The 27,715-nt window shown below is 37.4% G+C and overlaps 2 protein-coding genes across 2 annotated transcripts; both read left to right on the top strand.

Annotated features, from left to right (window-relative positions):
• Positions 1–3,446: 3,446 nt before the first annotated feature.
• Positions 3,447–7,995, top strand: fkbp1ab (FKBP prolyl isomerase 1Ab). The gene is made up of 4 exons (XM_081386101.1): positions 3,447–3,672; positions 3,800–3,847; positions 6,731–6,843; positions 6,985–7,995. Exons 1-4 carry the CDS (start codon positions 3,636–3,638, stop codon positions 7,111–7,113), a joined length of 327 nt encoding a protein of 108 aa, XP_081242227.1. The 5' UTR covers positions 3,447–3,635; the 3' UTR covers positions 7,114–7,995.
• Positions 7,996–9,892: 1,897 nt separating this feature from the next.
• On the top strand, positions 9,893–26,505 carry sdcbp2 (syndecan binding protein (syntenin) 2). Its single transcript, XM_081387148.1, has 9 exons — positions 9,893–10,262; positions 14,998–15,049; positions 15,313–15,409; positions 19,508–19,608; positions 22,159–22,317; positions 22,509–22,684; positions 24,259–24,430; positions 24,582–24,673; positions 25,561–26,505. The coding sequence occupies exons 2-9, from the start codon at positions 14,999–15,001 to the stop codon at positions 25,613–25,615; spliced, it is 903 nt and encodes a 300-aa protein (XP_081243274.1). The 5' UTR covers positions 9,893–10,262; position 14,998; the 3' UTR covers positions 25,616–26,505.
• The last annotated feature ends 1,210 nt before the right edge of the window (positions 26,506–27,715 follow it).

Here is a 27,715-nt window from a genome sequence, read left to right as displayed (position 1 = left end):
CTTCCAACGACACCGTAGTTTCGACGCGCGCTGTGAAGCGGGGAGGGCGTCGACAAAACTGTAGCGAGAAGCCTCTCTTATAATGCCTAGCACCCAGTCCGAAACCCCTGGAAGCGCTGCCCACGCTTCTGCATGGTTGGCTAAGGGCCGGATACAGAGCGCGTTCTGTTCGCCGTGCGACAGAGGCGCTTCGGGGCTCAAAAACATAGGCGTTATGCCTGTGGCATTTGAGGCGGGGCGCACGCTTAATACAGCGGGCGGAACGCTCGTCCTCGACCTTACTACAGTGCTTAACTGAGTGAGGGAGGACTGAGAAAGTCTCGTGGGACTCATGTGTGCGCGTAGATTTGGGCTGGGAGCGGGCACATTTACTGCTTTGGGCGCGCTGTCTGCCTGAGCAGAGCGCGCGCTCACAGGTCTCGTTTTTACAGAGAGCCTGTGATCTGTTAGACATAGTGTTCGTGGGCACTGGGAAGTGGGCACTTTCACTATGTTGGAAGCGCAATCGACCTGAGTCGATTTTATGTGCGCGAGCCCTAAGTGTAGGGCTGTGCTTGTGTGTAGTGATGGGCACTGAGGAGTGGGCATCGACACTACATTTATAGCACCATCGGCCGTGGCCGGGACACCCCGTGGCCGGGTCTTATATGAAGCGCGTTCTGCCGAAGGGGGAGCGCGCTGATCACAGCGGACAGAATGCCTGCGCTCGACCCCGCTGCGGTGTTTAACCGAGCAAGGGAGGGCTGGGCGAGTCCCGTAGGACATATAATGGCCGTTAGTAAGTGTGGGCGCGGGAGAGCGGGCACAATTACTGCAATGAGTGCACTGTCTGCCTGAGCAGAGTGAATGCACACAGGTTTCGTCTTTACAGAAACCACAAGGCATGCAGAACATAGTGTTTGTGGGCACTAGGCAGTGGGCACGTTCACTATGTTGTGTGCGTGATGTGCTAATGTGTAGGGATGGGCACTAGCAGTGGGCATCTTCTGCACACATATAGCATCATCGGCCGTGGCCGGGACTTCGCTCGTGGGCTGCAAAAACAAACACACGTCTGCAGTTGCCTCTCGGGGAACAAACAGAGTGATTTGCATTCGGCGGCATAAATATTTTCTGCCGGCAGACCCAGGATTCGAACTCGGATCCCCCACGTGAGAGCCTAATAATCTACCACTGGACCACAGTGAAGGCATTTTCAGACGCCTGAAAAATGCCAGAATGTGAGAAGAGTGGATATCGCCCGGTTTCAGCGGGGCTGAAAACACTCCATTCTCCTTTCGCCAGTGACGCACGGGAACCGTAGAAACGGTGTTCGGTTGAAGCCAAGCGGGTCCGCGCTCGCTGGCTGCAAAATGCATCTCCGCAGTCGCCTTCAGGGGACTGACAGTGAAGCATTGGCGGCAAAGGCGGCGTCAACATGTATTCTTCGGCGTTTGCTGGCAGGCAAGCGTGCTATAACAGACTCACTTGCTGCAATAATATTTCCAGTCGCCGAACAGGGAACTGAGAAATGTGAGAGAAAAGAGGTGAGACCGACCAACGGTGGGACTGAGAACACTCTTTTCTCCTTCGCCGGTGAATGACGCGTGCGGAGGCAGGGTAGCTTTTCTTGTAATGTAAAGAAAAACTAATCCCGCCGTCCGCTTCCAGGAAGGGCAGCCTCGGAAATGATGCCTGGCGAGTCCTCAGAGTCACCGTAGGCAATTGGCTCGGAGTGAGGGCGTTTCGCCGTCAGCGAGGGCGAGCGCTGCATGAGAAGGCGTCTTGAAAAAGACGCAGCTCTTTTAGGGGTGGGTGTTGCAAAGCGAACACACATACACACAATCACAAGAGCAATAGAATGGAAAGGATATGGTGTCGGAAAGCGCAGCAGGTACGGCGGTAGAAGGCGGCGTTGGCAAGCGACTTCAAGGGCTCGTCCCGCTGAAGTGCTTGCCTCAGACGACGCGTGCTTCCTCGTGATCCAACGATGCGTGAGCTTCGCTGAAGAGATTAAAAATCAAGTGAATCAGCCTTCTCGAGCTCCTTTTATAGAGGTTAGCCACGCCCGTCTCGGCGGGAAGTGGCGAGGAGGGCGCAAAGCGCCCTCATTGGCCTGACGTCACGTTAGGCCTCGCTCGATAGGCTTATGCAGTTGCCGCAGAGCAGCCAATGAGCGAGCAAGCCGTCTCGCCATAGCTGTGTACTGCTGCAACGCGCTTTACATATATGAAAATTAAGGATAATTTTTTGCTTCAGTATTTCGTGAAAAGAGACTTTTCCCGTAGCGTTTTTACAAAACGCAATACGAGAGGACTCTCGTAAGAGAACTGTTCAGCGCCAAATACTTGTGGCCAATACTTATTAGGCCTTAAAGTCACCATGAAATCAAAGTTGACAGTACTTGTTTTATGGAATATTGCAGTATTTAATCAAATTTATTTATCCATGCACATTATTATTATTTTTAATTCATGTGCCCTCGTAGTGTTTAATTAAAATCATTTCTCCCATTGTCTCTGAAGATTAAGACGGAACAAACTGTCACTCACATGAGATCACAATAGCAAACCACAATCACCTAATCAATTTCCCATGGACAAAATCAAGTGTGCCCTACATTTTTTCTAGTCCGAGAAGCTGTTTCACTTGTGTATAAAGGACTATCTCAACGTCCTTTTCTTGCCAACTTTAAAGTAACAGTTCATTAAAAAAAATGAAAATTCTGTCATAATTTACTCATTTATTCTTCTCTCTTCTACGGACACAAAAGAAGATATTCTGAAGAATGCTGGTACAGTTTTGGTGCCCATTGAGTTCCATTGTATCCATTCCATTGGCAAAATACGTTCTTCTAAGTTCCACAGAAGAAAAATAAACAATTTTGGAATGACATGGATGTGAATTAATAGTGGCAGAATTTTATGTTGAACTATATCCTCTTAAGATCAACATGTGTTGGGTGACGGTCAAGTTGTTCATGCAGGGGAAGTGGGAGGTGGATATGTGCTACTCCAGTCACCCACATTAAACCACTATAAAGTGAGTGTTGAGAACATGTTATATAACAGCTACATTACAATGAGCTGGATGAGGTGAAAATCTGCAATAACTCCCTATGTTTTCATCTGTATGTTTTCTATCTATCTATCTATCTATCTATCTATCTATCTATCTATCTATCTATCTATCTATCTATCTATCTATCTATCTATCTATCTATCTATCTATCTATCTATCTATCTATCTATCTATCTATCTATCTATCTATCTATCTATCTATCTATCTAAATTGAATGCTAACATCAAAGTTGATAATAAGAATAATAATAGGCTTTAAAACACCATTATTTGCTTTTAAATATGACTATTTGTCCTCCAATACAATAGTTATTTTCACTCGTAGCAAAGGGGACGGACCACATCAGTCATCATCATGTTGTAGTGCGATGCCATTGGACCCTCTCCCCTCTTTTGAGTTTCCAGCAGACGCACAGCACAACGCGTCTTCTCGTAGCGGTCACGTGACCCGACAGCATCTCTCTCTCTCTCTCTCTCTCTCTCTCTCTCTCTCTCTCTCTCTCTCTCCCCGCAAACAGCTGTGAGCGAAACAGTGTGCGGGAGGGCTCTTCAGAAACACACACGAGCAGGACAAAATGGGAGTGGAGATCGAGACCATAACCCCCGGCGATGGTAAATTACCCCAGTGCAGCCTCTATCATATAAAGTAGCATACTATTCGTCACGCTCCATGCGTTTAACAGCTTTGTATAATTCATCTGTCTCTTGCTCCCTGTTTCTCCTTTCGCTGCAATCACAGGGAGGACTTTTCCCAAAAAAGGACAGACATGTGTGGTGCATTATGTTGGTGAGTTGAATTTCAGATTTTCTTTTGGTCGGTGTACAGTATGGATGTTGTAATCTTGCCCTGTTTGCACGTCGTGTGTTTATATTGATATTTGTTGCTTTATGGTTAAATTATCAATGGCTTTATTTAAAAAAAAGGTTAATGCATTAAGAAATATAAACATATGAAAAGTCGAAATGCCTTAAAATATAGTAAAAATTTAGCAACAAACAAGGAAGAACATCAAGCCAATATGCATCATTAGTTGTGTATTGTTTTGCACACACTAGCATTTGTCCACATGATCCTCATTTGACAAAACAGATTTAGTCTTTGTTGGATCGCGTCGGATAGACAGATTAGCACTGTCTGGAGTGAGTCAGTCGACCCCTGGGGATGTTGTGATTGTCTTTTAATTGTTCATACTAGCTAAGAAATCGCTGTCTGTCAAGTAGATTATTAATGATTAGGCTATATGCAACCTTGATATAATATCCAACATTATGCCAAAAACAGCCCACAAAATCTGTCATTTTAACTTTACATTCTCATGACCCTTACTTGATTTTTCTTACATCATTTTCCTGGAATTTTTAATTATTTGTGGTGCATTTTATCCATATATATATATATATATTAGGCTTGGGCGGTATTCGAATTTTGATACCGTCAAACCCCCTCCCTATTTTACCGGGGTATACGGTATTACCGTGACTAATTAAAAATTATGACATAATGGGCTCAGACGGGGTCACCAAACTGTTGGTTTGTGCCTACACAGTTCAGAAACTGAATGCCAGATCGGGCAAAAAAAAAAAAAAAATCAAGCCGTGCACGTTGTGTCTGAGTCCGGTCGACGGCATTAACTGTTATTATGAGCCCGAGCCCACCATTATTCAACATAAAACTGTGTGCGTGCAACAAGCAAGAAGTGCCTTTGTAATCCGGTGACGCGTGTCCATTTGATTTTTATTAATAAAACTTTTCTGCAAAGGTGGAAGTTGACGATCGCCATCTCTGTAGTGAGCGCGCATATAGAGAGAAATGCACATCATTGATTAATCAGACTATATTTCTTTTCGTTTTGAATTGTTTCGTTTAAAGAAATTGACGATCACCATCTCCATAGTGAACGATAGAGAGAAATGCACATCATGGATTACAGAGAGTAGGCTAGTCTATTTATTTTCGGTTTGTATGGTTTCGTTTGCTGAAATTGATGATTACATCTCCGTATGAACGCGCCTAGAGAGAAATGCACATCAAATAATCAGAGTGGCCTTTGTCTTTTCGTTTTGAGAAATTGACGATCGCCATCTGAACGCCATAGAGAGAAATGCACATCATGGATTAATCAGAGAGTAGGCTACCCTATATTTCTTTTCGTTTTGAATTGTTTTGTTTAAAGAAATTGACGATCGCCATCTCCATGTTTCGGTGATTTCAATGCAAGTGACCGCGGCATGCCATCGCCCATCATGTCATGATTATATTAAATATATAGGCAATTGGTTGATGAAAAATGTATTAAAATTAAGATACAATTTATACAAAACGAAATTCGTTTTAAAGAGGCCTTTTACAAAACGAAATTTATTGAAGTGGTCAAATCGTCTGACTCCCGATGCATCCCATCTTATTTGTGCTGTTCACTTTTCATAATCAAGAAAGATGGAAAAAATAACATTATAGTATTTTAACAAATACGAAACTTAATGCGCTTATTTAATGAACTCGAGAACAAAATGCATCCTGGCAGCAGTGAGTGGGTGGTAGTTTCGGAGATGCGACATTAGGTTAGAGGTGTTTACATCTCTCGCGGTCACATTTTTATGGAACAATTTACAAATTGCCTCGTCAGTATTTACCGCCTCTCCCTTCTCATTCGGTTGGAACCAGAAATATTACCAAACTGCAACCACACATAAGCATTTTTTAGGCAATAAATAAATTATATATATTATAGGCTATATAAGTGCCGGTAATGACGGTATTGAAACTGATACCGGTGCTATTTTAAGATCCCGCGGTATCCGATATTACCGTAATACCGCCCAACCCTAATATATATATATATATATATATATATATATATATATATATATATATATATATATATATACAGTATATATATATATATATATATATATATAGGCTATATATAGGCTATATGTATATATATATATATATATATATATATATATATATATATATATATATATATATATATATATTTAAATAAACTGTTTTATTTTTACGTAGAGTATTTACTTATTTTTACTAAGTAAAAAAAAAATCTATGATTTCTCAGTTTTTTTATTTTTTTTTATTTACACGAGTAATTAAAGGTTAAATAAAAATGGAGGAAAATGTCAAAAATAATAAAAAAGTATATAGAACTAATAATAATAATAATAATAATAATAATAAATAATAATGAGGAAATTAGACTCATGAAGGCATTTAAGCACTTAAAACAAATGTCCATCTTGTGGTTCAGGGCTTCCATCTCATTATTCATTTATTACATGGGAAGAAAAATAGAAAACCGGTCACAGATATTTTGTCTGTGAGCTTGATTTATGCATATTAGACATAGCAACAGGTCATTAGGCCAAGAACCATTGTTGTTAAAGAGCATATATATATATATATATATATATATATATATATATATATATATATATATATATATATATACACAGCAGTCTTATGTCTGTGGATATGTCACTCCACTCCATGTTATTGTTTCATATCCTGACAATTTACTGCTATTAGATATGGGTAGAGGGACGGAAAATCCCCCTGACAGAACAGAACAATAATAAAGTCGCCCATTTATCTGATGCTCTAACCTCATTTCCTGTTTTTCATGGCCTCGTCCTTTTCCTCTCAAATCTACAGGCTCTCTGACAGATGGACGAAAGTTTGACTCTTCCCGTGACCGTGAAAAGCCATTTAAGTTCAAGATAGGTAAACAGGAAGTGATCCGTGGCTGGGAGGAAGGTATTGTGCAGGTGTGTGATGGTGTTTTACTCGCTCAGAAAAATCTAATTTAAGTAATATCTTAATAAAGAGCTACCAAATCCAGTCTGTCTATGATTGATATTTCAATGAAAAAAATAGATAATTCATGTCTATATTTTTGTGACTTTTAGATGAGTGTGGGCCAACGCGCAAAGCTGACCTGTTCACCTGATTTTGCCTATGGTAATAAAGGCCATCCTGGGATTATTCCCCCAAATGCCACCCTCATCTTCGATGTGGAGCTTCTCAGTTTGGAGTGATTTAATGCTATTCACTGCCTTTTGTTAATTTTTCATTTCTTTATAAATGTTTCAAGTGTCAAAAGTTTAGGGTTACACTTTATATTGTTACACTGTAATTATACATTTAAGTACTGGGTAATATTAAGAAACTACATAGGGTTAGGATTAGGGTTTGGTTTAGGGATAGTTGCATGTAATTTTGCATCATTTAGTTATTACTAACTACATGTAACATATGTAATGTAACAATTACACTGTAAAATAAAGTGTTAAGTCTTAACATTACTTAATTAAATCAGTTTTAGCCATTCTTCTCAGAACCATCTTATCTTATTCAGCATCCCACTCTTACAGTTTTAGGCATATTATATAAAGATCTGTGCTTAATTTGATCTAAATCCACATTTCACCTTTTGCTTTGGTCACATTACATCAGAACTAATTCTTAAACTCTTTTAATTTCAGTCCAGAATTCTTCCTGTGTAACTGATATATAACCAAATCACCAAAAACCTTGCAATGTCCTTAATCTTGAACTTGAATGTTAAATTGGCGACCAACGCTAACAGATGTTGACGGGGTAACACACACTGATCCGACAAAACCCAACAGCATCTATTGCCGTTGGTCGCCGTCTGCCGATGCAGTGTGAATTGGCCTTTAGACTAAGTTTCTTTTGTGACTTTTTCTCACACTGTGATTGTTGTTGGCTTGAGACCAAGTACAAATGTGACTGTAGAAAAATTTGTAACCAGAATCTGCAACTTTATCCCTGAATCGTAATCCCCCCCTCCCCTAAGAAAACCATAAATTTGCTTTAAAGATGTTATGTTTGAGATAAAAAAAATCTGAATATTTGTTGCATTGTTACTTTTTACATTGAATAAATTAATAAATTACAATTAATATTTTTTTACATTTAAAAAATACAGAAAGTAATTTAAATTATTTAAAGTATTTAAACACTTAATTTTAATAGTCCACTTTAGACATGCACTAACTATATGTAACTTTGCAACTAACTCTCATTAGAGTATTAGTAGACTGTAATAGACTGTTAGGGTTAGGGTCGCAAAGTTACTCATAATTAGTCGAATGTCTGTTGGGGAGCATCAAAATAATGTGTTAGCAGATATTAAAGGGAGAGTTCACCCCAAAATGAAAATTTTGTCATTACTTACCTTCAAGTTGTTTCAAACCTGTATGAATTTCTTTCTTCTGCTGGAAACAAAAAAAAAATACTATGTAAGTCAATGGGTGCTGTCAACTGTGTTCAACAGAAGAAAGAAACTTGTGCAGATTTGGAACAAAATTTTCATTTTTGGGTGAACTATCCCTTGAAACAGACAGTCTGCTAAAAGTCTAATGACTTGACATGCAGATGCAAAGATACTTATAGTTAGTAGAATGTCTAAATTGGACTATCAAAATAAAATGTTACCTAATTTTCAGTCAGTTAGCTTTGAACAGATGGACTTTACACAGGCTCACTGGTTTTGATTAGTACAAAGAATCAAATTCTTGAACAATCCAAGTTGTGCCTCCTTGTGTGTTTCACACCTTCCAGAATTTCACTGGTTTTATATAAAGTGATCAGAAGTGTTTACAGTGATCAACTGATAAAGTGCTGTCATATCCTGTAATCACACTTTACAGTAGACCAGGCTGATTAATATAAAATCACGAAGTATGATAGTACTGCTATTTCTGTCAGTTTGGTGCGCAACATTTTTTTTTAATAGCGTAGTTGTTTTTTCCCCTTTGCTGTATGTTATTAACATGCAGCTATTTGGAAATGTTTTTGATGTGTTTACTTTGTTCTGTGTATGATGAGGTTGTGTAGTTGAGTAGTTGATTAGCTGGCACATTTTGCAGCGTTGCAATGGATGCATGCCATATTTAGTGCTTAAAGATTTTGTGATCATGTTTCACTCTTCATCTAACAAACTATTAGCTTGCTAACACATAAAAGATGGGCACTTTGTGTTCTCATTGAGCTGGAACAATATTTGTTCTCAAAGATGGACAATGTCTGAAAAGCACATTGCGACCTACTCTCACTACCATATTTTCATCACACTACTTGCCATTACATTTTGATGCTAAATTATTTGCAGCTATCTTTTGTTGTTAATGTAGACCGTGATGCCTTTAGACAATTGATATTGGATGCAGATACGGTGACAGTACTTTTTGTATAGACATGAAAATCATTTTTAATTCAAATGAAATCTGCAGACGCATAAATACTTGAGTCGATGCTGTTTATTTCTGTGATTGCAGGTCAAGCGTCAGATATATGGCTTTAATATTTCTGTAATGCTCTGTATATTTATGTATTGTCACACAGACAAAAATCCCAATAAAATAATTAAAATGTGCCAAGTGCTTTTACATGTTTTGGAAAATGTTACTTGCTTCTGTTATTTCACATTAGTACATTCACTGTTTTTATGACTATGTATGCAAATCCTATTTGTGTTCAGAAGACTGGCACTCACATTATAATAAATGTAAGATGAAGAGCAGGAGACTTTTACCTTAAACATTCTTACAGAGGTACTATATATGACTGCATTGCTTTACAACAATGAGATTCAATGGGTCAATGAATTGACAACACTTTGAATTGTTCAGCACTTTATTCTTTAAACATAATGGACCAAAATAGACAGAATCAGCCAAAACATATTTGAATGATTATATTCTATATAGTTAATGAACTAGTAAATGTGGTAGAAGTACTGTTAATTTTTGTATTCCACCACTACCATCAAGAATATCGAGATCTCTGATCAGTACAATCATTTTACAGTGTTAACAACAACTGGAGTAACTGTTATCATGCTAGTTTTTGGCAGTCAGTCAGAGTGGCCGAGCTAAAGTTAATAAGTAATAAAAGAATAAATAGAAGTTGTAGCCCAGCCTCTTAAGATCAATGAGAAGCGAACAACGTCATGAAACAAAATGAAGTCTACAGCAGGAAGTAAAGTGAGCTACAAAGCCCAAACTGTACGCACACACATATCACCTCCCGTCTAATGTTGTTCACTTCTGCTCCAACCGAAAGAGGAAAAGGGTCACTTCTACTGTGCTCAGCTTGTTTACATTCCTTCTCATTACATTTACCCCATTTCTTCAGAAGTCACTCGTTTGAAAGCCGAAAGGTAAGACGCGACACTCTCTAATCTGAATATTGTTGTTCAAATTATCGTTGGAGTGATTTATTCAGTCAGTCAGGTACGTGGTAACGTTACTCACTGGCTAACCGAAGCTAAACTTAACCAGGCTGCCGCTAACACACACGAAGAACAAAGACGTGCTAGTGTTCACTTTACCGTGTTCGTCATTCCGTTATATTTATATGTTTTTGTTTTTAAGGATATTTTTTGTGTAACACATCACCTGGCCATTATTTTAAGGAGAAAGAAATCGAACTTTACTCGTTTAATTAAGTTAGCATGATTGTGTGGGTTGCTAACGGAGACTAGCTCGAGAGCTAACGTTAAACAACAAAAACAGTCTATCAGTTTGACTGCTTATATTTTGAGTTAATTGTGCTTACTTTTTTTTGGCGACAGGGAGTATAAAACCTTAGCTTATATATAAACAGTTGACTGGTGCTTTTATCGCCTTTGTTTACAGTTTTTGGGTAATTTAGAGGAGAAAATATTTATAAAGTCTTTATCAGATAAACTGTTTACTTAGATTTTATATAAGAGAGAGCGAGAGGGGAAGAAAAAGCAAATGTATAACTGAACTCTCTTTAAATGCACGTTTAGCCAGTTAATATGATTATAACTTAGGCTAACGTTATACATTGTTCGTCAGTGAAACATATGACGATGTCGATTTGATGTTTGCCACGTAACATTCAATCAAAATTTCCAGGTGACGTATGTCGCGTATCAGCTAGCCTAAATGTTAATAACTTAAGCATGTGCCGCTGACATATGAAACCTAGTCATTTCTTGAGAAACAAGTTTTTACTTTCGATTATACCTGTATGTTCAGTCAATAATGGAAATAACTGAATTATTGATGACTGAATAGGGAAAACAAACAATCACAAGAGTGATGCTGACAGACAAACCTTTAAAGGCTTAAGTTATAACCTAGTTTTCCTTTTTTTTTTTTTTTTGGATGAAGGGACTTTCCCACATAATGACATCAGTTCACTGGAATTATTTAATCATTGTCGTTTATGTCACTGTAAGGCTGTAGTAGCCATAATAAAATATATCATATTTAGTTAATGACAGCGGCGTTATATTTCCCCATAAGCTGTGGATTGGATATTGTAACATGAATCCTTTGCTGGTCTCTGTCAATAGAGTTGCAGACTGTTGCCATGGGAGATCCGTTTATTATGCTCAGCACTCATTCAGTCTGCCTGAAAATGAGCTTTGCCCATTTCTCCCTCATACCAAAGGCCCCTCATCCACTCAACCGGACAGTTATCTACTGGCTTTGCCCCTAACTTAAGTTTGCTCTGGTGGTTTTTCTGTAATATATTAATATATTTTTTAATTTAGTTGTATATTTATTTGCATTTTATTTTTGTATTGTTTTTTTTTTTGTAGCTGAAACTTAAAAGTAATTTGTGCTAATTTTAATTTTATTTTAATTTTGGAATCATAGTTTCAGTTTCCCTGTTGTTTTATATTTATGTTTATATTATTTTAACTGTTAACAAATGTTTGAGTTTTTGTTAAAGACGGAATGAAATGATAATTCATCTAGGCCTATTTTCTAACCTATTTTATTGTGTATGATTCATCTGTGCACATTTAATTATTATAAGTATTTTTAATTAAACTATCATTGATCTTCCAGTGACATAGGCTATCCCAGAGACCTCCATTCATTTTCTCCACTTAAATCTCACCCGTTTCTTACAATCGACTGCAAGCTCACATTCAGATTCTGTTCCATCCATTCACTTTCTTCTCTTTTTGATAATTCCTTTCGCTAGGGTTCACTAATATGGAAGAAAAGATCTGCGGCTACTTCCGTTTCTTTGTGACCTGAATGAAAATACTGATAACAGGTGTTGACCTCAGATGACTTAAAGCCTCAATGATGAGATTCCCAGATGTCCTTTATGCCTGCTTGATTTATGACACACTTTGTGCCCACAGTTGATTCACTTGATTTCTGGCGAGAAGCTGATCTAGATCTTCAAACAATAGAGGCACACATGTCTGCGAGAAGACTGCTCACTGTCTCCATAAGTCCACTTTTTAGAGACGTTTCTACTTTAGTGGAGTGCTCTTGACAGGAAATAATGGCTCTTTAGTACCACAGAGACATTTTTATGCGATGAGAGACTGTGTTTGTGTGGTAGGAGCCTGTTTGATATATTTTAGTGCCTGTTTCTGACATGTTGGTTGCTGTTGAATTGTCAGAGCAGATGTTTCAGTGCATGTTTGCTTTCACATATCACGGTCTGTGTATGGTGGGAAGAGGGCGTATGTGTTGGTTTGCATGAACTGTTCTGTGTGGACTTGTGTGGGAGTTTATTCACGAGTGTGTGGGTGAGGTTTTTTTTTTTTTTTTTTTTTTTTTACTTTTTTGTGGTCATGTCTGTGAACGTTTCTCAGATTTGTACAAAATGTCAGCGTGTAGGAGCATGTGCTTTAGCTTTAGTCTTGAATCTGACATTACGGGATACGCAACTCCCGTCTCTTTAATCTGGTTGTAAACCTGTAAGTTCCAACATGAGTTAGAGACTTGAATAGTTCTGCAGGCTGTTTGTTTCTTTTCCAGTCACTGGCAGTGCTCCAGTCGGACTGTTTATAACTAAATACCTCCCGTTTCCTATTTCAGTTTGTTCATATAATGAGCGACTAACTATTTCCATTAGTATGTGGGATGTCTCTTTAGGGAAGTGAGGCAATGGGTAATTTCTCCCATTTCCCAACATGTAACCATGCCTACATTCTTTTTGATGTTACTTAATGTTTCGTGCTAGAAATTAGTATTTTTAGATTAGCTTTGTCCAATGCCTATATAACCATATGATCCACAGTAGGGTGTTGCTGTAGGCTCTTGTTGAGCATTTCCTGCATCTTGCTTTCTGCTGTCATGACGTGTACAGTAACCTGATTATCTACAGGCAGTGGTATTGTTAACTGAAATACACAATACGTCATGTGATCACTGTCATATGATTATGACTAATGTCAGCGCCCATCAGTCACATGCTTCTTGGCCTTTCCTCTAGTAACTTGTAAATCACTCCCTCATATCTTCAATTCACGGTCTTCCTTTCTTTCTTAATGTAGTTTTATTTCTTTGTACTTCACTGGCTCATTCTCTTTCCCTTCTCTTTTTTCTTCTCCCCCTTCCCCTTCCCAGTAATGGATATGTTCCCAGTAAAGCACTTAACTTCTCATTGATCTTCCACTATAAGATGAAGAGCGCAGTCAAGCAGTGTTTAATTCTGTTAGTGCTTTGGCTCTGTAGTGATGATTTCTGGTGGGATGTTCAGGTCCTTCGTTTTTTTAATCATGAACTTTAGTTCCTCATTAAACTGCTTTTTATTCTATCTTGCAATTTAATTTTGTAAGTCAACCATTTGATACAAAGTCACATTGTAAAGTTCCAGAGTGTTCAGTTTATAATTCTAGTTCTGAAACGTATGTTATGCGTGTATGGTAGTGATGTGTTATTGGATGTTTGTAGTTGCAATTGTTGAAATTGTTGCTACTGTCCTCAACCAAAAAATCTCAAGAATTGAAGTATGCCCACATTTCTGTAATGGCTTGAGTCTGTCTACTCTGGAAGTGTCAAAGCTGCATGTCACCTCAGAATGTTCACTAACAGTTTTAGAATCTTTAGTAGACTTCAGCAATGCTAAAATGGGTGAATAACTATTTATCCAATTTTATTTTTGACTGAAATCTATTATATAATTTACATAATATTATTTTTCCATCATCATTATCAAATATATGAAATATAATAAAAATGTAACATATTTTCAAAAATTAATATATAAAAATAAAACATAAAATAAAAATTAGTGTTATAAAGTTACAAAGTATTATAATAGTACAAATTTAAATTATTATAATATTAATAATTAATTATAGTTTTAAATAAACCCATGACAAAAATGTAAAAAAAAAAAAAATAGGTTTGATGTAACAGTCTGACTCTGACATGAAAGATATTATACATGGCATTTGTATTATATTGTAATATGTAAGCATTCATCCAATTAAATAACTCATGATTATTGATGTTGCTAGCCCAGTACAGTTGTGTTATTGGAGAATTTGGAGCAAGACCGTCTAAGTCAAATCAAATCGTTTTATTTGTGCATATGGACTGAGTGTTGAAGGTTTTTATTTTTGCCTCTTCCTCTTGTGAAGTGAAATTTGCTCCTATGTCTAAAAGTACAGCTATTGTAGGAGTTATTATAATTTCTTGTGGTTTATCGACACGTTTTTTTGATGTCAATGAGGATGACTGTGCAGAAGACACAGATGGACTCAGAGGTGGATCATTTCACAACGTGAAAGCAACACCGCCTGGAGAGCTGTGACACATCCGTGTGTGTGTGTGTGGTGGGGGGTGTTTGATTTTTTTTTTTAGAGAATGTGAAGGTGTCAGTCAGGATGGAGAATCCTGATGAATTCACTTCGTTTTTGTTCCTGATTAAAGCAGCAGTCGTTGTCTCTATGCTCCTAATACACTCCCTGATCTATCCCATCTAATTAGTATAGGTTTCAATCCCCGCTGGAGTCATGTGGTGTCTAGTCAGCTGAAAAATGAACTCAGGCAATATGGCTCTATATGAGCTCACTGAAAGCATTGTTTCTTGTGTTTTATATGCACGCTGTCTTATTTCCCCCATTTTCATGCTGGTACAATAATTGTGTTTTTTTTTTCTAGGATGTCATTGTACCCATCCCTAGAGGACCTTAAAGTGGACAAGGTCATTAGGGTAAGCAGTGTTATTTTAGCATTATTTAAATACTATTATATTAGCTATTAATATTTTGAATGACCTTTTATTTTCAATTTCTATAATATGTTTTTCAAAAGTTTGCCAAGCCAATATATCTCATCTATTTTATTTGATCTCAGCTTTATAATTTAAAAACAAATGCTTTTTAAAGGGTTGGTAGCCGTCCCCATGATTAAGGCACTTTAAAAGATCTAGGATTGAAGTATAATTCAATATTCACATGTGGTCTGCTCCTCTAGGCCCAATCCCAGTTTGTTGATGCCACTTCCAGTACCCCAGCCATCACTCAGGGGGTCTACCAGCCACAGCCTGCCATTCAAGGGATGCCAAGCTCCAGTGAGTCCGGACTTTGCCTGTCTGTCTTCTTATGCTGTCTATCTTGCTTCCCTCTCCCTTATCATACCATTCTCTCTTTCATTTCTGGAGTGCTGAGTGAGAGCTGTTTTTATAGAGATGAAAGGCATGCTAATGTTTTGTGCGATTGTCAAGCAGGAAATGAAGACATGCCTTAGGGGATCTGGGAGCAATTCAACAACAGTGCATCAGCCTTTCCTATTTACTTTTTTTTAAATCTCAGTGTAAAACAAGTGCTCAAGTTGAACTCCTCTTATTCAGGCAGCACTGCCCTCCACCTATATGTTCTCATTAGCCGTGTTTCCACTGTCGGGCCAAAAGCGAGCATGCTAGTGCATGCCAGTCACTTCCGGGGCTTGATCGGGCCTCGTCGTGGCTTCATCAGTGCCAACGGCCAGGGTTTTTTTTGCCCGCCGAATACCTTGCTCCAAAGCAGGCCAACTGGGGCTTGAGGAGTGGTCATGAACAAAGGAAGAAAGGGTCAACACCACGGCTCATTTCCCGTGTTATTATATCAGGCTGCCTAACTTCAACATTTAAGACATTTAAAAAAAAAATCAGCTCATAACTTACTTTCAGACACCAGCGAGTGTTTGAAATAACTTCCTTGCTATCCGGTGGCGATTCTGATCACCATATGAGGCAGAAATATACAGTATTTATATGCGATGCTAAAGGCTTCTTATGCTAACCATTGCAATAATAAGTATAAATATGTTTATGGAAAATACCAGAGACTGCTTGAAGAACGTAGACAAATCATAAATGATTATAATCGTGTATTTGTTTGGTTTCATGTTTCATGGTATGTTGAAATGGTAAATACCAGATTGATTCAGCATGATTGATGTGCACTCCTGACATAAAGAAATAATTACATAACTTAAATATGTCACTGTAACATTTTTTTATTGTAAAACATTGTTAAATATCAATGCTGGAATCTTAAGTCTTTAAGTAAAGACCAAACATTCGCTTCTGTCATGCTCATATTGCGATCTAGCTAGTTTTCAGTCAGCTGGTGGGTTGTGTGATGTTGTTCTATGGAGGTTTTAGAGTAGCGCTGCGGGGCTACTAGTCTGACAGTGGAAACACAACTTGATTTTGGCCTTGGTGCTTGAGGTCCGAGGCTATTGGCCCCACCCTGCATGTTGTTAGCCCTGGTGGCTATTGCGTCCCTGTTTGAGGCCCCTCTGGACACTGCCAGGATATTACACAACAAGAATGTTAAAAAAGAGTTTTAAAGTGGCCAAATCTTTTTTAGAATGGGCTTGACGACCTCCTGTTCTGTAGCTGTAGATTTTTATTTTATATGTAAAAATATATCCAAGTTATGCATATATAATGTGATATATGTATATTGATAGAATCCTGAAAAAGTAACACTATCTATTAAGAGTGTGACAGTACACAAAAATGACAGTTCTGTACATACCTTGGTTCGGTATGTTTTCTGTACAGCTGGGGAAAAAACAAACTGGTTTACTGACAAACAACAAAAAAGTCTGTCAATGCAATGCAACACGCACTGCAGTTCATGGTGCTGTTTTAATTGGGGGAAGAGATTTGAATGCAAATATGTTAGCTAAATATTTTAGAATAAGAATTATTGTGCTCCCATTCTAATTGCTCCGTCTATTTGACGGATGTCAGATGTGTTCACAACATCAAAGTGCAACAGTGTTGTCCCATTCTTAAGTTTGAAAGTTCTGCTTGTGCAGTGGTTAATACAATACTATTATTTGCATGTGTACTATTATTGTATGTGTATGTATTATTAAACACTATTATTTGTATTTGTACACATACGTACCTAACCGAAAGACCCAAACATATTCGGTACAAATATTTACCGCTATCTATCTATGCAGTTCATTTGAACTTTCTAAACATGTTTTTTTTTAAAGAGTAGATTTTTTGTGTATGTCTGGACCTGATCACACAGTGTAGAAATCTAGAGACTGACACTGGTGTGCTAGTGTGTGTTTGTGTAAACCTCACAGGCAGACATTTTCCTATCTGAGCGCTGGGGAAAGTAGGAGAAAGAGAAACAAGCATTGTAGCCATGATTCAACTCAGGAAATAATTACTGGCTGGAAACATTCATGGCCAGAATCTGAAACCAGCGACTGTAGGATGACTGACACTTGAACTCTGTTTTTCACAACTCTGTTATTCTATGTTCTGCTTTTTTCACTTGCTTTATGCTGCAATCTATAAAGCAATCTCTGAATTTTTAAAACTACAGAAAAAAATCTACAGGTTCATGGCTAATCATCACTACGCTACTATGTTAGCTATTAGCTCTGTATCATATAGAGCCACGGTTGTCAAACTGGGGTACGCGAAATAGGGCTGTGCCGGTAATCTTGACAAACGCACCACCGCGGTTGTAAAGCGCCACCGCGGTGGCTGAGTATTAGACTACTGGCGATGGTTTGCCAAATATATGAATGCTGTTTTACATTAATATTATGACACACAAAGCTTTGTTTACAAAAGAAATAATAGGTTAGCAATTAAATGTTATATCGCAGCCATGGAAAAGTTTGAATTCATGACTAATGAGAGAGTTGTGCGTGAGCCCATAAACTTAAGCTTTTTCGGCTTTGAATTCTGGTTTGCGATCTGGTCACCCGATTATTAGTGAATTTAAAAATATATGGTTATTCCTTATAGAAAGCTTGAATTGTCTACTTTTAAACAAAACAATTCAAAACGAAAATAAACCGACTAGCATATCCGTATGAAGTGTGCATTTCTCTCTATAGGCGCGTTCACTGCGAAGATAACGAGTCAGCAACTTAATCTTTGCAGCCCGACACTGACACAAAAAAATAAACACTTTATTAATAAACTATTCAAATGTCTCATTCCTATATTTGACACATTCATAAGCATTACTTTTGCCGGCTCTTTGTGACAGCTGTTATGTGCGTTATTGGCAGCGTCACCCTCTGGTTACATGAACGCGTCACCGCATCGCACCAGAACATGGAGATTTAATTTTAGAGAAAGATCGCACAACAGACATTAGAACATTAGATAGTCTATAATTAAATAAACTAATCGAATATTCAAAAATCGTGACTCATCCCTGCATGGAATCTCTTGTTTCTTTTCCCATATCTTCACTCGCGTCTCACCCATTTCCAAAGGGGATTAGGCATAAAGTTTCTTCCTTTGTTCGCTTTTAGGTCAATTATTTTCGTATTCTTTACTGTGTTAAAGTAGCCTAGAAAAACGCTGTAGGACAAATAGCCTACATTTTTACTTGTACGTCAAATTCTTTTTAACACAGTTTGTTCTTGTTATTAGACATATGATAATTGGTAAGGCGCGTCAAGTTCATTTGTAAAGCGCGTTTCACACGCGCGGGTGATTTTAGTTTGGCTTTCTCTGGCAGCGCGCAAACATAGCCTAAATGCCTTGCCCCTGTGGAAGATAGAATTCGCTCTTCATACCTTTTACAAGTAGAAAACTGAAGATATCAGAAAATAGATCGATGGTCTCTTTCCTGCTCGTGTCCCACATCCCTCTCAAAGAGCAGAGCGGTAGGTTGTATCACGCGTCTTTGTGTGGAAAATTTAACGAAAGTTTTTATTTATTTATTATTTTTTTTTAAATAGATTCAACTTTATTATATTATGTAAGTTACCAGTATTTACTGATATTTATTTCAATGCTTTGCAGGCTTTAGTGTGTTGTTTCTTTTCTTTTCTTTTTCTTTTTTTTTTTTTTTAAACAACGTCCCCCGACCACCGCAACACCGCCGGTATTTGGGTCCATTACTACCGCGGTGGTAAAAAACTGCCACCGTCACAGCCCTATATCATATGTTGACTTTTGATGAGATTTATCATATGTTTATGATTCTATTCACTGTTCTCGACAAAATTGATAAAAATAAATATAATAATAATAATAATAAAAAAACTTGTTGTTGACAATTGGTGGTGTTGGGGGTACTCCGGAAGATCTATAATGTCTCAGGGGGTACATGCCTGTTAAAAGTTTGGGAACCACTGATATAGAGAATTCAAAACTTCAATATGAAATGCTTTCTTTCTCTCCATCCAGCTCTGTATCCAAATCTGGAGGAGCTGGGAGATTATATGGGCCTCAGTCTGAACAGTGATGAGGTCCAGAGAAACCTTGCGCTGGTCCCGGTGGCTGACAGTGTAAGTATGTGCATGTTTCTGTTGCTTTAACATGGCATAAATGTGTTAAGTACAAATGACAAAACAAAAGTTGAGTACACTCTGAGTACACATTTGCTTTTAGAGTTCAGTGTGGGTTTCTCTTCCCTGTTCTGAGGATTGCCACTCATCAAGAAATATTTGTTGTATGCAAACAATGACATTTCAGAGTCTCAAATGCTTTCCTAGCAGTGCAAGCGAAACCACTCTTTCCTGGTTTAGTTTGCTGTACTTTCATCCCTGCCACTGTTGCCTTGTACAATATTTTCTCTGTTAAAGCAGCCAAGGTAATTGTGTAAGCTTTGAAAAAGGCGGCAGTTATGTATGCGTGTTAGCATTCGTGCTTTTGTGCTTTTTTCCTTTCTTTTTCTGTGAATAGTGCAAACTGGCCACAGGGTGTCTTAGCATAACCCATAATTCTTTTCAGGATCATTCCTGGAAGCAGAGCTCAGGAATGACTCATGCACCATAAGGCCTGTGTTGGAGTGTTCCTAATGTAGGCTGCTTTCTAAAGGCATCTTAAAATTATACTCACTGTTCTGTTCAAGTACTAAACATTAGACCAGCATCTCGCAATCTTTTTTGTACCATCACAGCCCCATCAATAAGGCTCAAGTACCCATTTATCAACACCAAACCAGAAATGCATTTCTCTTCACTAATACTGCTGGATATCATACATTCAGCATTATTGTTAATATTGTTAAAGCTGCTTAAAAAAGCATTACTGTGGGTGAAAAACAGACTCACAAACTAGAACATTCTAATATGAATATCTTGATTTCATTCATTAAAAAGAAGCCAACAAATTACAAGATTTAATCACAATAATTTAATCAGTAACTAATTTGTTCACATTAGTTAATGCATTAGATATCAATAACAATAAACTACAGTTCGTATTGATCTAGGTTTAGGTTAATATATTTAATGAATATAATGTTCATTGTTAATTCTTGTTCTTTTATAATACATTGTGACTAATTCTTGTTTATACAACTTTACACACACACACACACACACACACACACACACACACACACACACACACACACACACACACACACACACACACACACACACACACACACACACACACACACACACACACACACAAAAAAAAGTATTAGTTGGAGCCATAGAGGTTAGTCCGAGTGAAGTGATGAGTCTCAGTTTAGGAGCAATCTGACTGGTTCAATGGACGTTTTATGGGTAATCGCTTTAGTGCCTGGTTACAAATCAGCTATCACTTTATTATATAAGTCGTTATTAAAATTTTTTTCAACATCTACAATATTTTTCGATAAAAAGCAAATATGATACAGGCTTAATTCTTTTTAAGAATTAATTATGACATGACATGCTTGTAATGTAAAAATTATATTACGCCTTGTATAACAATTGACAATGTCGCAAAACATACTTAAAAATGCAATTTATTTCACTTTAACTATATAAATAATCAGGATAAAAACAAAAGATTATTACATGAATTAAAGTTTGATTTGATTACATTAAGAATTGCGAGAACAGCTTTAGATCAGGCATACTACTGGGGTCCTAAGCTGGGACTCATCCCTTCACCACACCGGCTTGTAGTTCTTTCCTGACCCATTCCCCTCTCTTCTACTGTCCTATCATAAATGCCAAAAATAAAAATTCATATACTCTATCATTAATTTTTGGGTCAGTAAGTCAGTTTTTTTTTTTAGAAATTGGTTAAACTGATCAAAAGTGTCAGTAAAACATTTATAATGATACATTTTTTTTTTTTTTTAATTTCTATTAAGATTCCTGATTCCATCACAGTTTGCACTAAAATACTAAGCATTACAACTGTTTTCAACATTGATAATAAAAAGAAATGTTTCTTGAGCACCAAATCAGCATATTATAGTGATTTCTGAAGGATCATGTGACTGTGACACTCTGCTAGCTCTAATAGTAGTAACTCAAATCCAGCTTTAATAAGGCAGAATCTGCATTAGTACTACATTAGACCATTTGCATGGACGGCAGTTGCTATCCACTTGTCAAGTTGTGTGTATGGAATACTGTTTCCAGGTCCAAGCCTCCAGTTGTTTCAAGTGAGAATACTAGCTCAACAGCAGTTTATGAACATTATTTATTCATATTACACATTAAAGGTAGGCTTTTATAAACTTGCGTGTCACGTTGCATATACTATACATTCTCTGGGCTCACGGATTCCCGGACACCAATTAAATGAATTTTAAAATATTTAAAAAGATAAATCCCCGTCTGGCCATGTGGGATTTCGGTATGGAGATAAAGTTAGGATTGTGATTTATTATTATTTTTTTCCCTGTAGTTTAACAGCACGCTATGAGTGTATATTAGTACCATTTGTTGTTCGCTTTTGGTATCTGACAAGGGTTTGAACCCGGATAAGGTGATACGTGATGTCAGACTTCACAAGCAGATTCTACAGAAATAAATGTTAGTGTTGTATGTGACCAATACACTCACACATATGAGAATTAATTAAAATAGTTTTCTCTCTCCTGGCAGCAAGTGGCAGTGCCGACTTGTCTGGGTGGCATGGTGCGGCCCGTGACTGGTGCAGATGTGGGTATTCGGAGGGCAGAGATTCGCCCAGGTCTTCGCGAGATCATCATCTGCAAAGACCAGGAAGGAAAGGTCGGCCTCCGACTCAAAGATATCGATAATGTGAGTAAAGTTCTTCGCATTAAACACTTTCTCAGAGTGTTATGATTTTTATTGTTTTGAGTGAGTAATTGGTATGTAGGTTAACTGGTAATAAGGCATTACACCCTCATTGTCAGCATATGTGTCATTGTTATCATCAGCAACAGATGTTATTATATTCATGCATGTAATTTCCATGTCATTGTCTTTAGGGAGTGTTTGTCCAGCTAGTGCAGGCGAACTCTCCAGCGGCTTTGGGTGGTCTGCGTTTTGGAGATCAGGTTCTGCAGATCAACGGGCAGAATGTTGCTGGCTGGAACTCAGATAAAGCCCACAAAGCTCTGAAGGCAGCAGCTGAACAACGCATCGAGCTCATCGTCCGTGACAGGTCAGTTATTTTCATCTATACAGTAGGGGTGGCACGGTACATGAAAAAACATCCGAACCGTTTGGTTCGCTTGTCTCGGTTCGGTTCGGGTTCGACGCATGCGCAATGTAGCCTCGTGCCCATGCTAATACAATGCTAAATCATAAATCAGACATATGTAGAATAACATTACAATGTCCAGCAATCGATTTAAATAGTACACTGGGTTTACTTAGACATTTAATGAGATCTACTCCACTATGTTGTTTTTTCTCGTGAATAAATAGGCTACATAGATTGTTTATCAGCGGTTGTAAATCAAGCAGGGACAGATTTGTATGAATTTTGTTTTGTGATTTCATCGGAACGAATAGAGTAGCCTAGAGTCTCCTCAATGGATTGAAGCGCGCGTCCGAGTGAAGAATGTGCGGCCGCTGCGGTGTGTGCGTGAGCCACGAGAACAATCAGCGCCACTGATCACAACGGCAACGAGCACTTTGATCACTTGATTTAAAAAACACATTTCAGCGCTAGATTGCTTCTTATTTAACAAACGAACGAAACGAATACTTTGCTAGTTAACTGGAAATGTTTTATTTATTTGTATTGGTACATCCGTGCTGGGAGATATCAACCCTGGCAAAAATTGGTGGGGAAATGTCCCACCCGCAAATTACGCCTATGATGACGAGACACGAGGAGAAATTGACAAATAACTGTCCGACACAGCCCACATAGCTCTCACTACGGATGGACCTCCAGGGCCACTGAAAGTTTCCTCACGGTGACTGCTCACTCATATTAGGCTACTTCAGAATGGGAAATGAGAAGCTGCGTTTTGCAAACACACCCCATTTATGAAATAAATAAATTAATAATTAGCTAATTCATCTATATATCATATGCTGAAGTAAATTTTTGGAGTGTTAAAGATTAAAAGAAAAAACAACAAGAACCGTACAGAACCGAAAACCGTGAATACAAAAAAAAGTGTAAAATTGTATTGTAATTTAAAATGTGTGTGTGTGTGTGTGTGTGTGTGTGTGTGTATATGTATGTATATACACACACACACACACACATATATATACACACACACACACACGCATATAAATATATATATATATATAAACACAGTAACAAAATGTTCATAGAAATTCACAGAATCAGCATGACAGGTGTATTACTATATTTGTAGTTCTTTGCCGTCTCCTGGTGGTTGAAGTATTTTTTTGAATTCAATATGAAAAGAAGGAAATTTCCTAATTGATCCAAGTTGAGCTCTGTAACATCTGTCACATAGTGGTGATAACCACAAAGTAATTTAGCAAAAAGATTAAACTAAATTCAGTTACAGTAAGGCACCTACAAGCAGTAAACATTTAAATACACCGTTTTTGAAGTATAGCCACAGGACAAACTGCATGTCGACATGAGACATCAATCACTTAATTACTTTACTGTTTGCATTAAAGTTATATGCAATATCATAATCGCATTAAAAGGGGTTGAATCAAAATAATTTTCAGCATCATGCCACAGATTATGCAAATAGAGATCAACTTTTTATTATATTTATATATTTTGTGTTCCAGACCATTCCAGCGCACAGTCACCATGCATAAGGACAGCTCCGGCCACGTGGGCTTCATCTTCAAATCCGGGCGCATCACGTCTCTAGTGAAGGATGGTTCTGCTGCCCGCAATGGCCTGCTCACAGATCACTACATCTGCGAGATCAACGGCCAGAACGTCATTGGACTCAAGGTGAGTTTTTTCAGGATATGCCTTTAAATGTGGTCTCTCTGTGATGTCCCAGTACAAACTGTTTTTATAATAAAATCACTTACTGTAAGAAATCAAATTAGTTGATCAGTTTGAGATTTGTGGAGTAAAGTATTTTGTTTTCTGTCTCCAGGACACTCAGATCAAGGACATCCTGACCACATCTCCTACTGCCATGACCATCACCATCATGCCTAAGTTCATCTACGACCACATGATTAAGAAGTGAGACCCAGCTTTTTTTATTCTAAATGATCTAATAATTGTAGTATAGTAGTTACAAAAAATAAAAAAACCTGCATGTAATTACAGCTATAAACAATTTCTGTATTTACATCTATAATTTCACTGTTGAGTTTTCCCATAAACCTTAACCCACCATCAAATCTACCCAGTACAGCTGCACGATTCAGGATTAATTGAGAATCATTTCCCATTATTCTGAATAGACAACTGAACAATCTAACATTTTACTCAAGGTTTTGACAAAATGTTAATTGCTGCAGTCTATTTAAAAAACATTTTTTTAGTTAATATGAATTATTTAAAACAAATCGGTTTAAATGATTGATTCAATGACTCACTCGTTATGACTTTCATTACCCCATGAATCAGCGTTTTTAACAAATCTCTTGAATGAATGATTCGATTGCAAATGCATTTTTTTAACAGTCACTTGTTGCCATCTACTGGTGCAACAGCATAACTGTTACAATAGTTATTTGAAGCATCAAGTTACTTGATGGTGATTTTCCTCTATTTTGATCGCTACTGTAGTCATCAGTGTTTATACCCGAACTATAAACTTTTATCCCAGTGCTTTTGTGATAATTTGAGTTTGTAACAGAAATAATGATACCTTCTGGTTGAAATGACAGTTTGTAAAGCTGTTTCATATCTATACATGGCAACTGCTCTCTCTGGGTCAGACTCAGCAGTAGCGCCAACGCAGATTTGAATGTTCCCTGTGATCATACTTGTAAATAAATGACTTCTTAATGTGTATTAAGCTTACAGTGTGACATGAACAAAAACAGACATCAGTATCTATTGTATCAAAAATAATTGTCAGGCAAAATGTTCTGATGACAGCTCTAATCTGTGTATTGCAGGATGTCAAGCGGCCTGCTGAAGTCCTCAATGGATCACTCTGTGCCTGAGGTCTGAACACAGGACAACACGCACACTCCCTTCCACAATGCCTACAATCTCTAGCCTTCCCATTGGAGCCTTCCACCACATGGGTCATCTATCACTGATGGGATAAACCTCCTCAATCACTTTCATTTATAACATGTACAAATGGCCTTTTTTATTTTACATGTTGGCTGTTATTGTTTTGCCTTCTAGTTCTTGATTCTGTCCTTCATGTCATTGTTGCCATTCTTTAATTGTTGTCATATTACATGTTATATAATAATCCATTGTCATAATAGAATATTATTATTATCCGATTATTTTAATTTGGCTGGGAGGCAAGGGGTTAAAAACTGAATCTGAGCTTCCTTTTTGAAAAGCATTAGCTTCAACACTCCTATCTTTTCCATTTCTCCCACTATGCACAAACACTTTGTTTTTTTGAACATCTATATGCCAAGACAGCTGTACTCTGCCAGAATGAATCATTGGCCAGAATTTGTAATTTCACAACTCATTTCTTATTGATTTTGAACATGTTTTTTAGGTGTTTAATCTTTGATGATATTCTGTCATTATCCTGTAAATGTTTTAGTGTCTCTAAAAATTTATATACGAATGTAACCTGAAGACTGAAATTATTACAAAAATAAATAATCATCCTGGTGATACCATTGGAATATATTGCTCAAATATATATATATATATATCAACATGTTTTAAGATGGTCTACATATTTGCTCTTTTTCAGATGATTAGGAACTTGAAACAACGGATGTAAAAACGTCAAAAGTAGCAAGAAGTCGTTGTTCACCATGCTGTTTAATATAGATCCTTTTACAGAGCAATGTTGGTCAAGAGCAATGTGCTGCAGTGATGTCTGTTCACACGAATATTACCATTAAAATATTATTCTACACAAAAATATCAATAGACAATATGAAACATTGCCAGACTTACAAGACTGGTTCCACTTAGGGTGCTGATACTGTTAGACAATACAGAGCCAAAACTGAAGTGCCAGATGAAAAATGTAAACATCATTGGAATTACTATATATGAAAAAATCTCTATAACAAATGTACCTCTCTGAGATCTAATATTCTAGGCACAGTCGTATAATCCTAATTTTACATTTCAATATTCACTTTGAAAGAAAAAACATGGCTTACGACTTTTGACTTGTTGGCGGCTAAACCACTTTCAATCTTTTCATAATAATTTGCAGAATATATGTGGTCCTAAGTCTTCTAAACATACTTGAAGGTGATAAAAAGAAACGGACACTTACAATGCTCAGACACAATGCAGTCCTCTATGGAAAGCCTGTTAACCTCGGAATATAATTAAATACTTTATTAGTAAACTAACATGTATTAATATCTGTAGACTTCTTAATGGTGGATCTGAAGCTTTAAAGCAAATAATCTGTGATTATCAGTTACCATCCAAATGCAAAAAGAAAAATGAACTGATGCTGCAACACAAATCTCCAGCACACACTCACACAGCTCCGTTTTCTGCCAAAAGAAGAGTGTTGAATGCTAATAAAAGTTATCAAATAATATATAATATGACAGAAATATTATTACTCAAATTTACCAGCATATAGGGCCAACATACACGTCTCTGCTTGTAATATGGCTTCAGAAAATTCAAGAAAATCTTATCAAGGCCTTGTGTGTCAATTCAGCAGTTATACAAAGCTTTACATCAGCGTAAAACATTTATCTGGTCAAATAACTAATGCAATAGTTATTTACGTACATTTCATTGACAAACAGACAGTAGCAGTTTGGAGGAAACCTCCTGTGTTCTTGGAGTAGCACTTGATTACAATCTCATTTAACCTCCGTTAAGCCAAAAGACAACTATCTGCAAACCACACATTCATAGTTTAAACAAACAAAACAAAAAATTCAGGAACATATACGCCTTCTTTTCTTATAATCTATTGTAAGGTTCTTTAATAAGCGCCTAGTTGGTATGAGGTAAAAAGTGCAGGACTAGACTAAATGAAAGACATATGTATGCACTTGACACCACATAAAGCACAAATTAAGATTGTCAAGCAGAATAAATATCAAGCGCTGAAAACCTTACAGATGCCGCACAAAATCTGCACAACAG

The sequence above is a fragment of the Scardinius erythrophthalmus genome (assembly GCF_964197995.2).
Source record: "Scardinius erythrophthalmus genome assembly, chromosome: 15".
In the NCBI taxonomy this organism is placed as follows: Eukaryota; Metazoa; Chordata; class Actinopteri; order Cypriniformes; family Leuciscidae; genus Scardinius; species Scardinius erythrophthalmus.
This window is presented reverse-complemented; position numbering and strand designations above follow the sequence as displayed.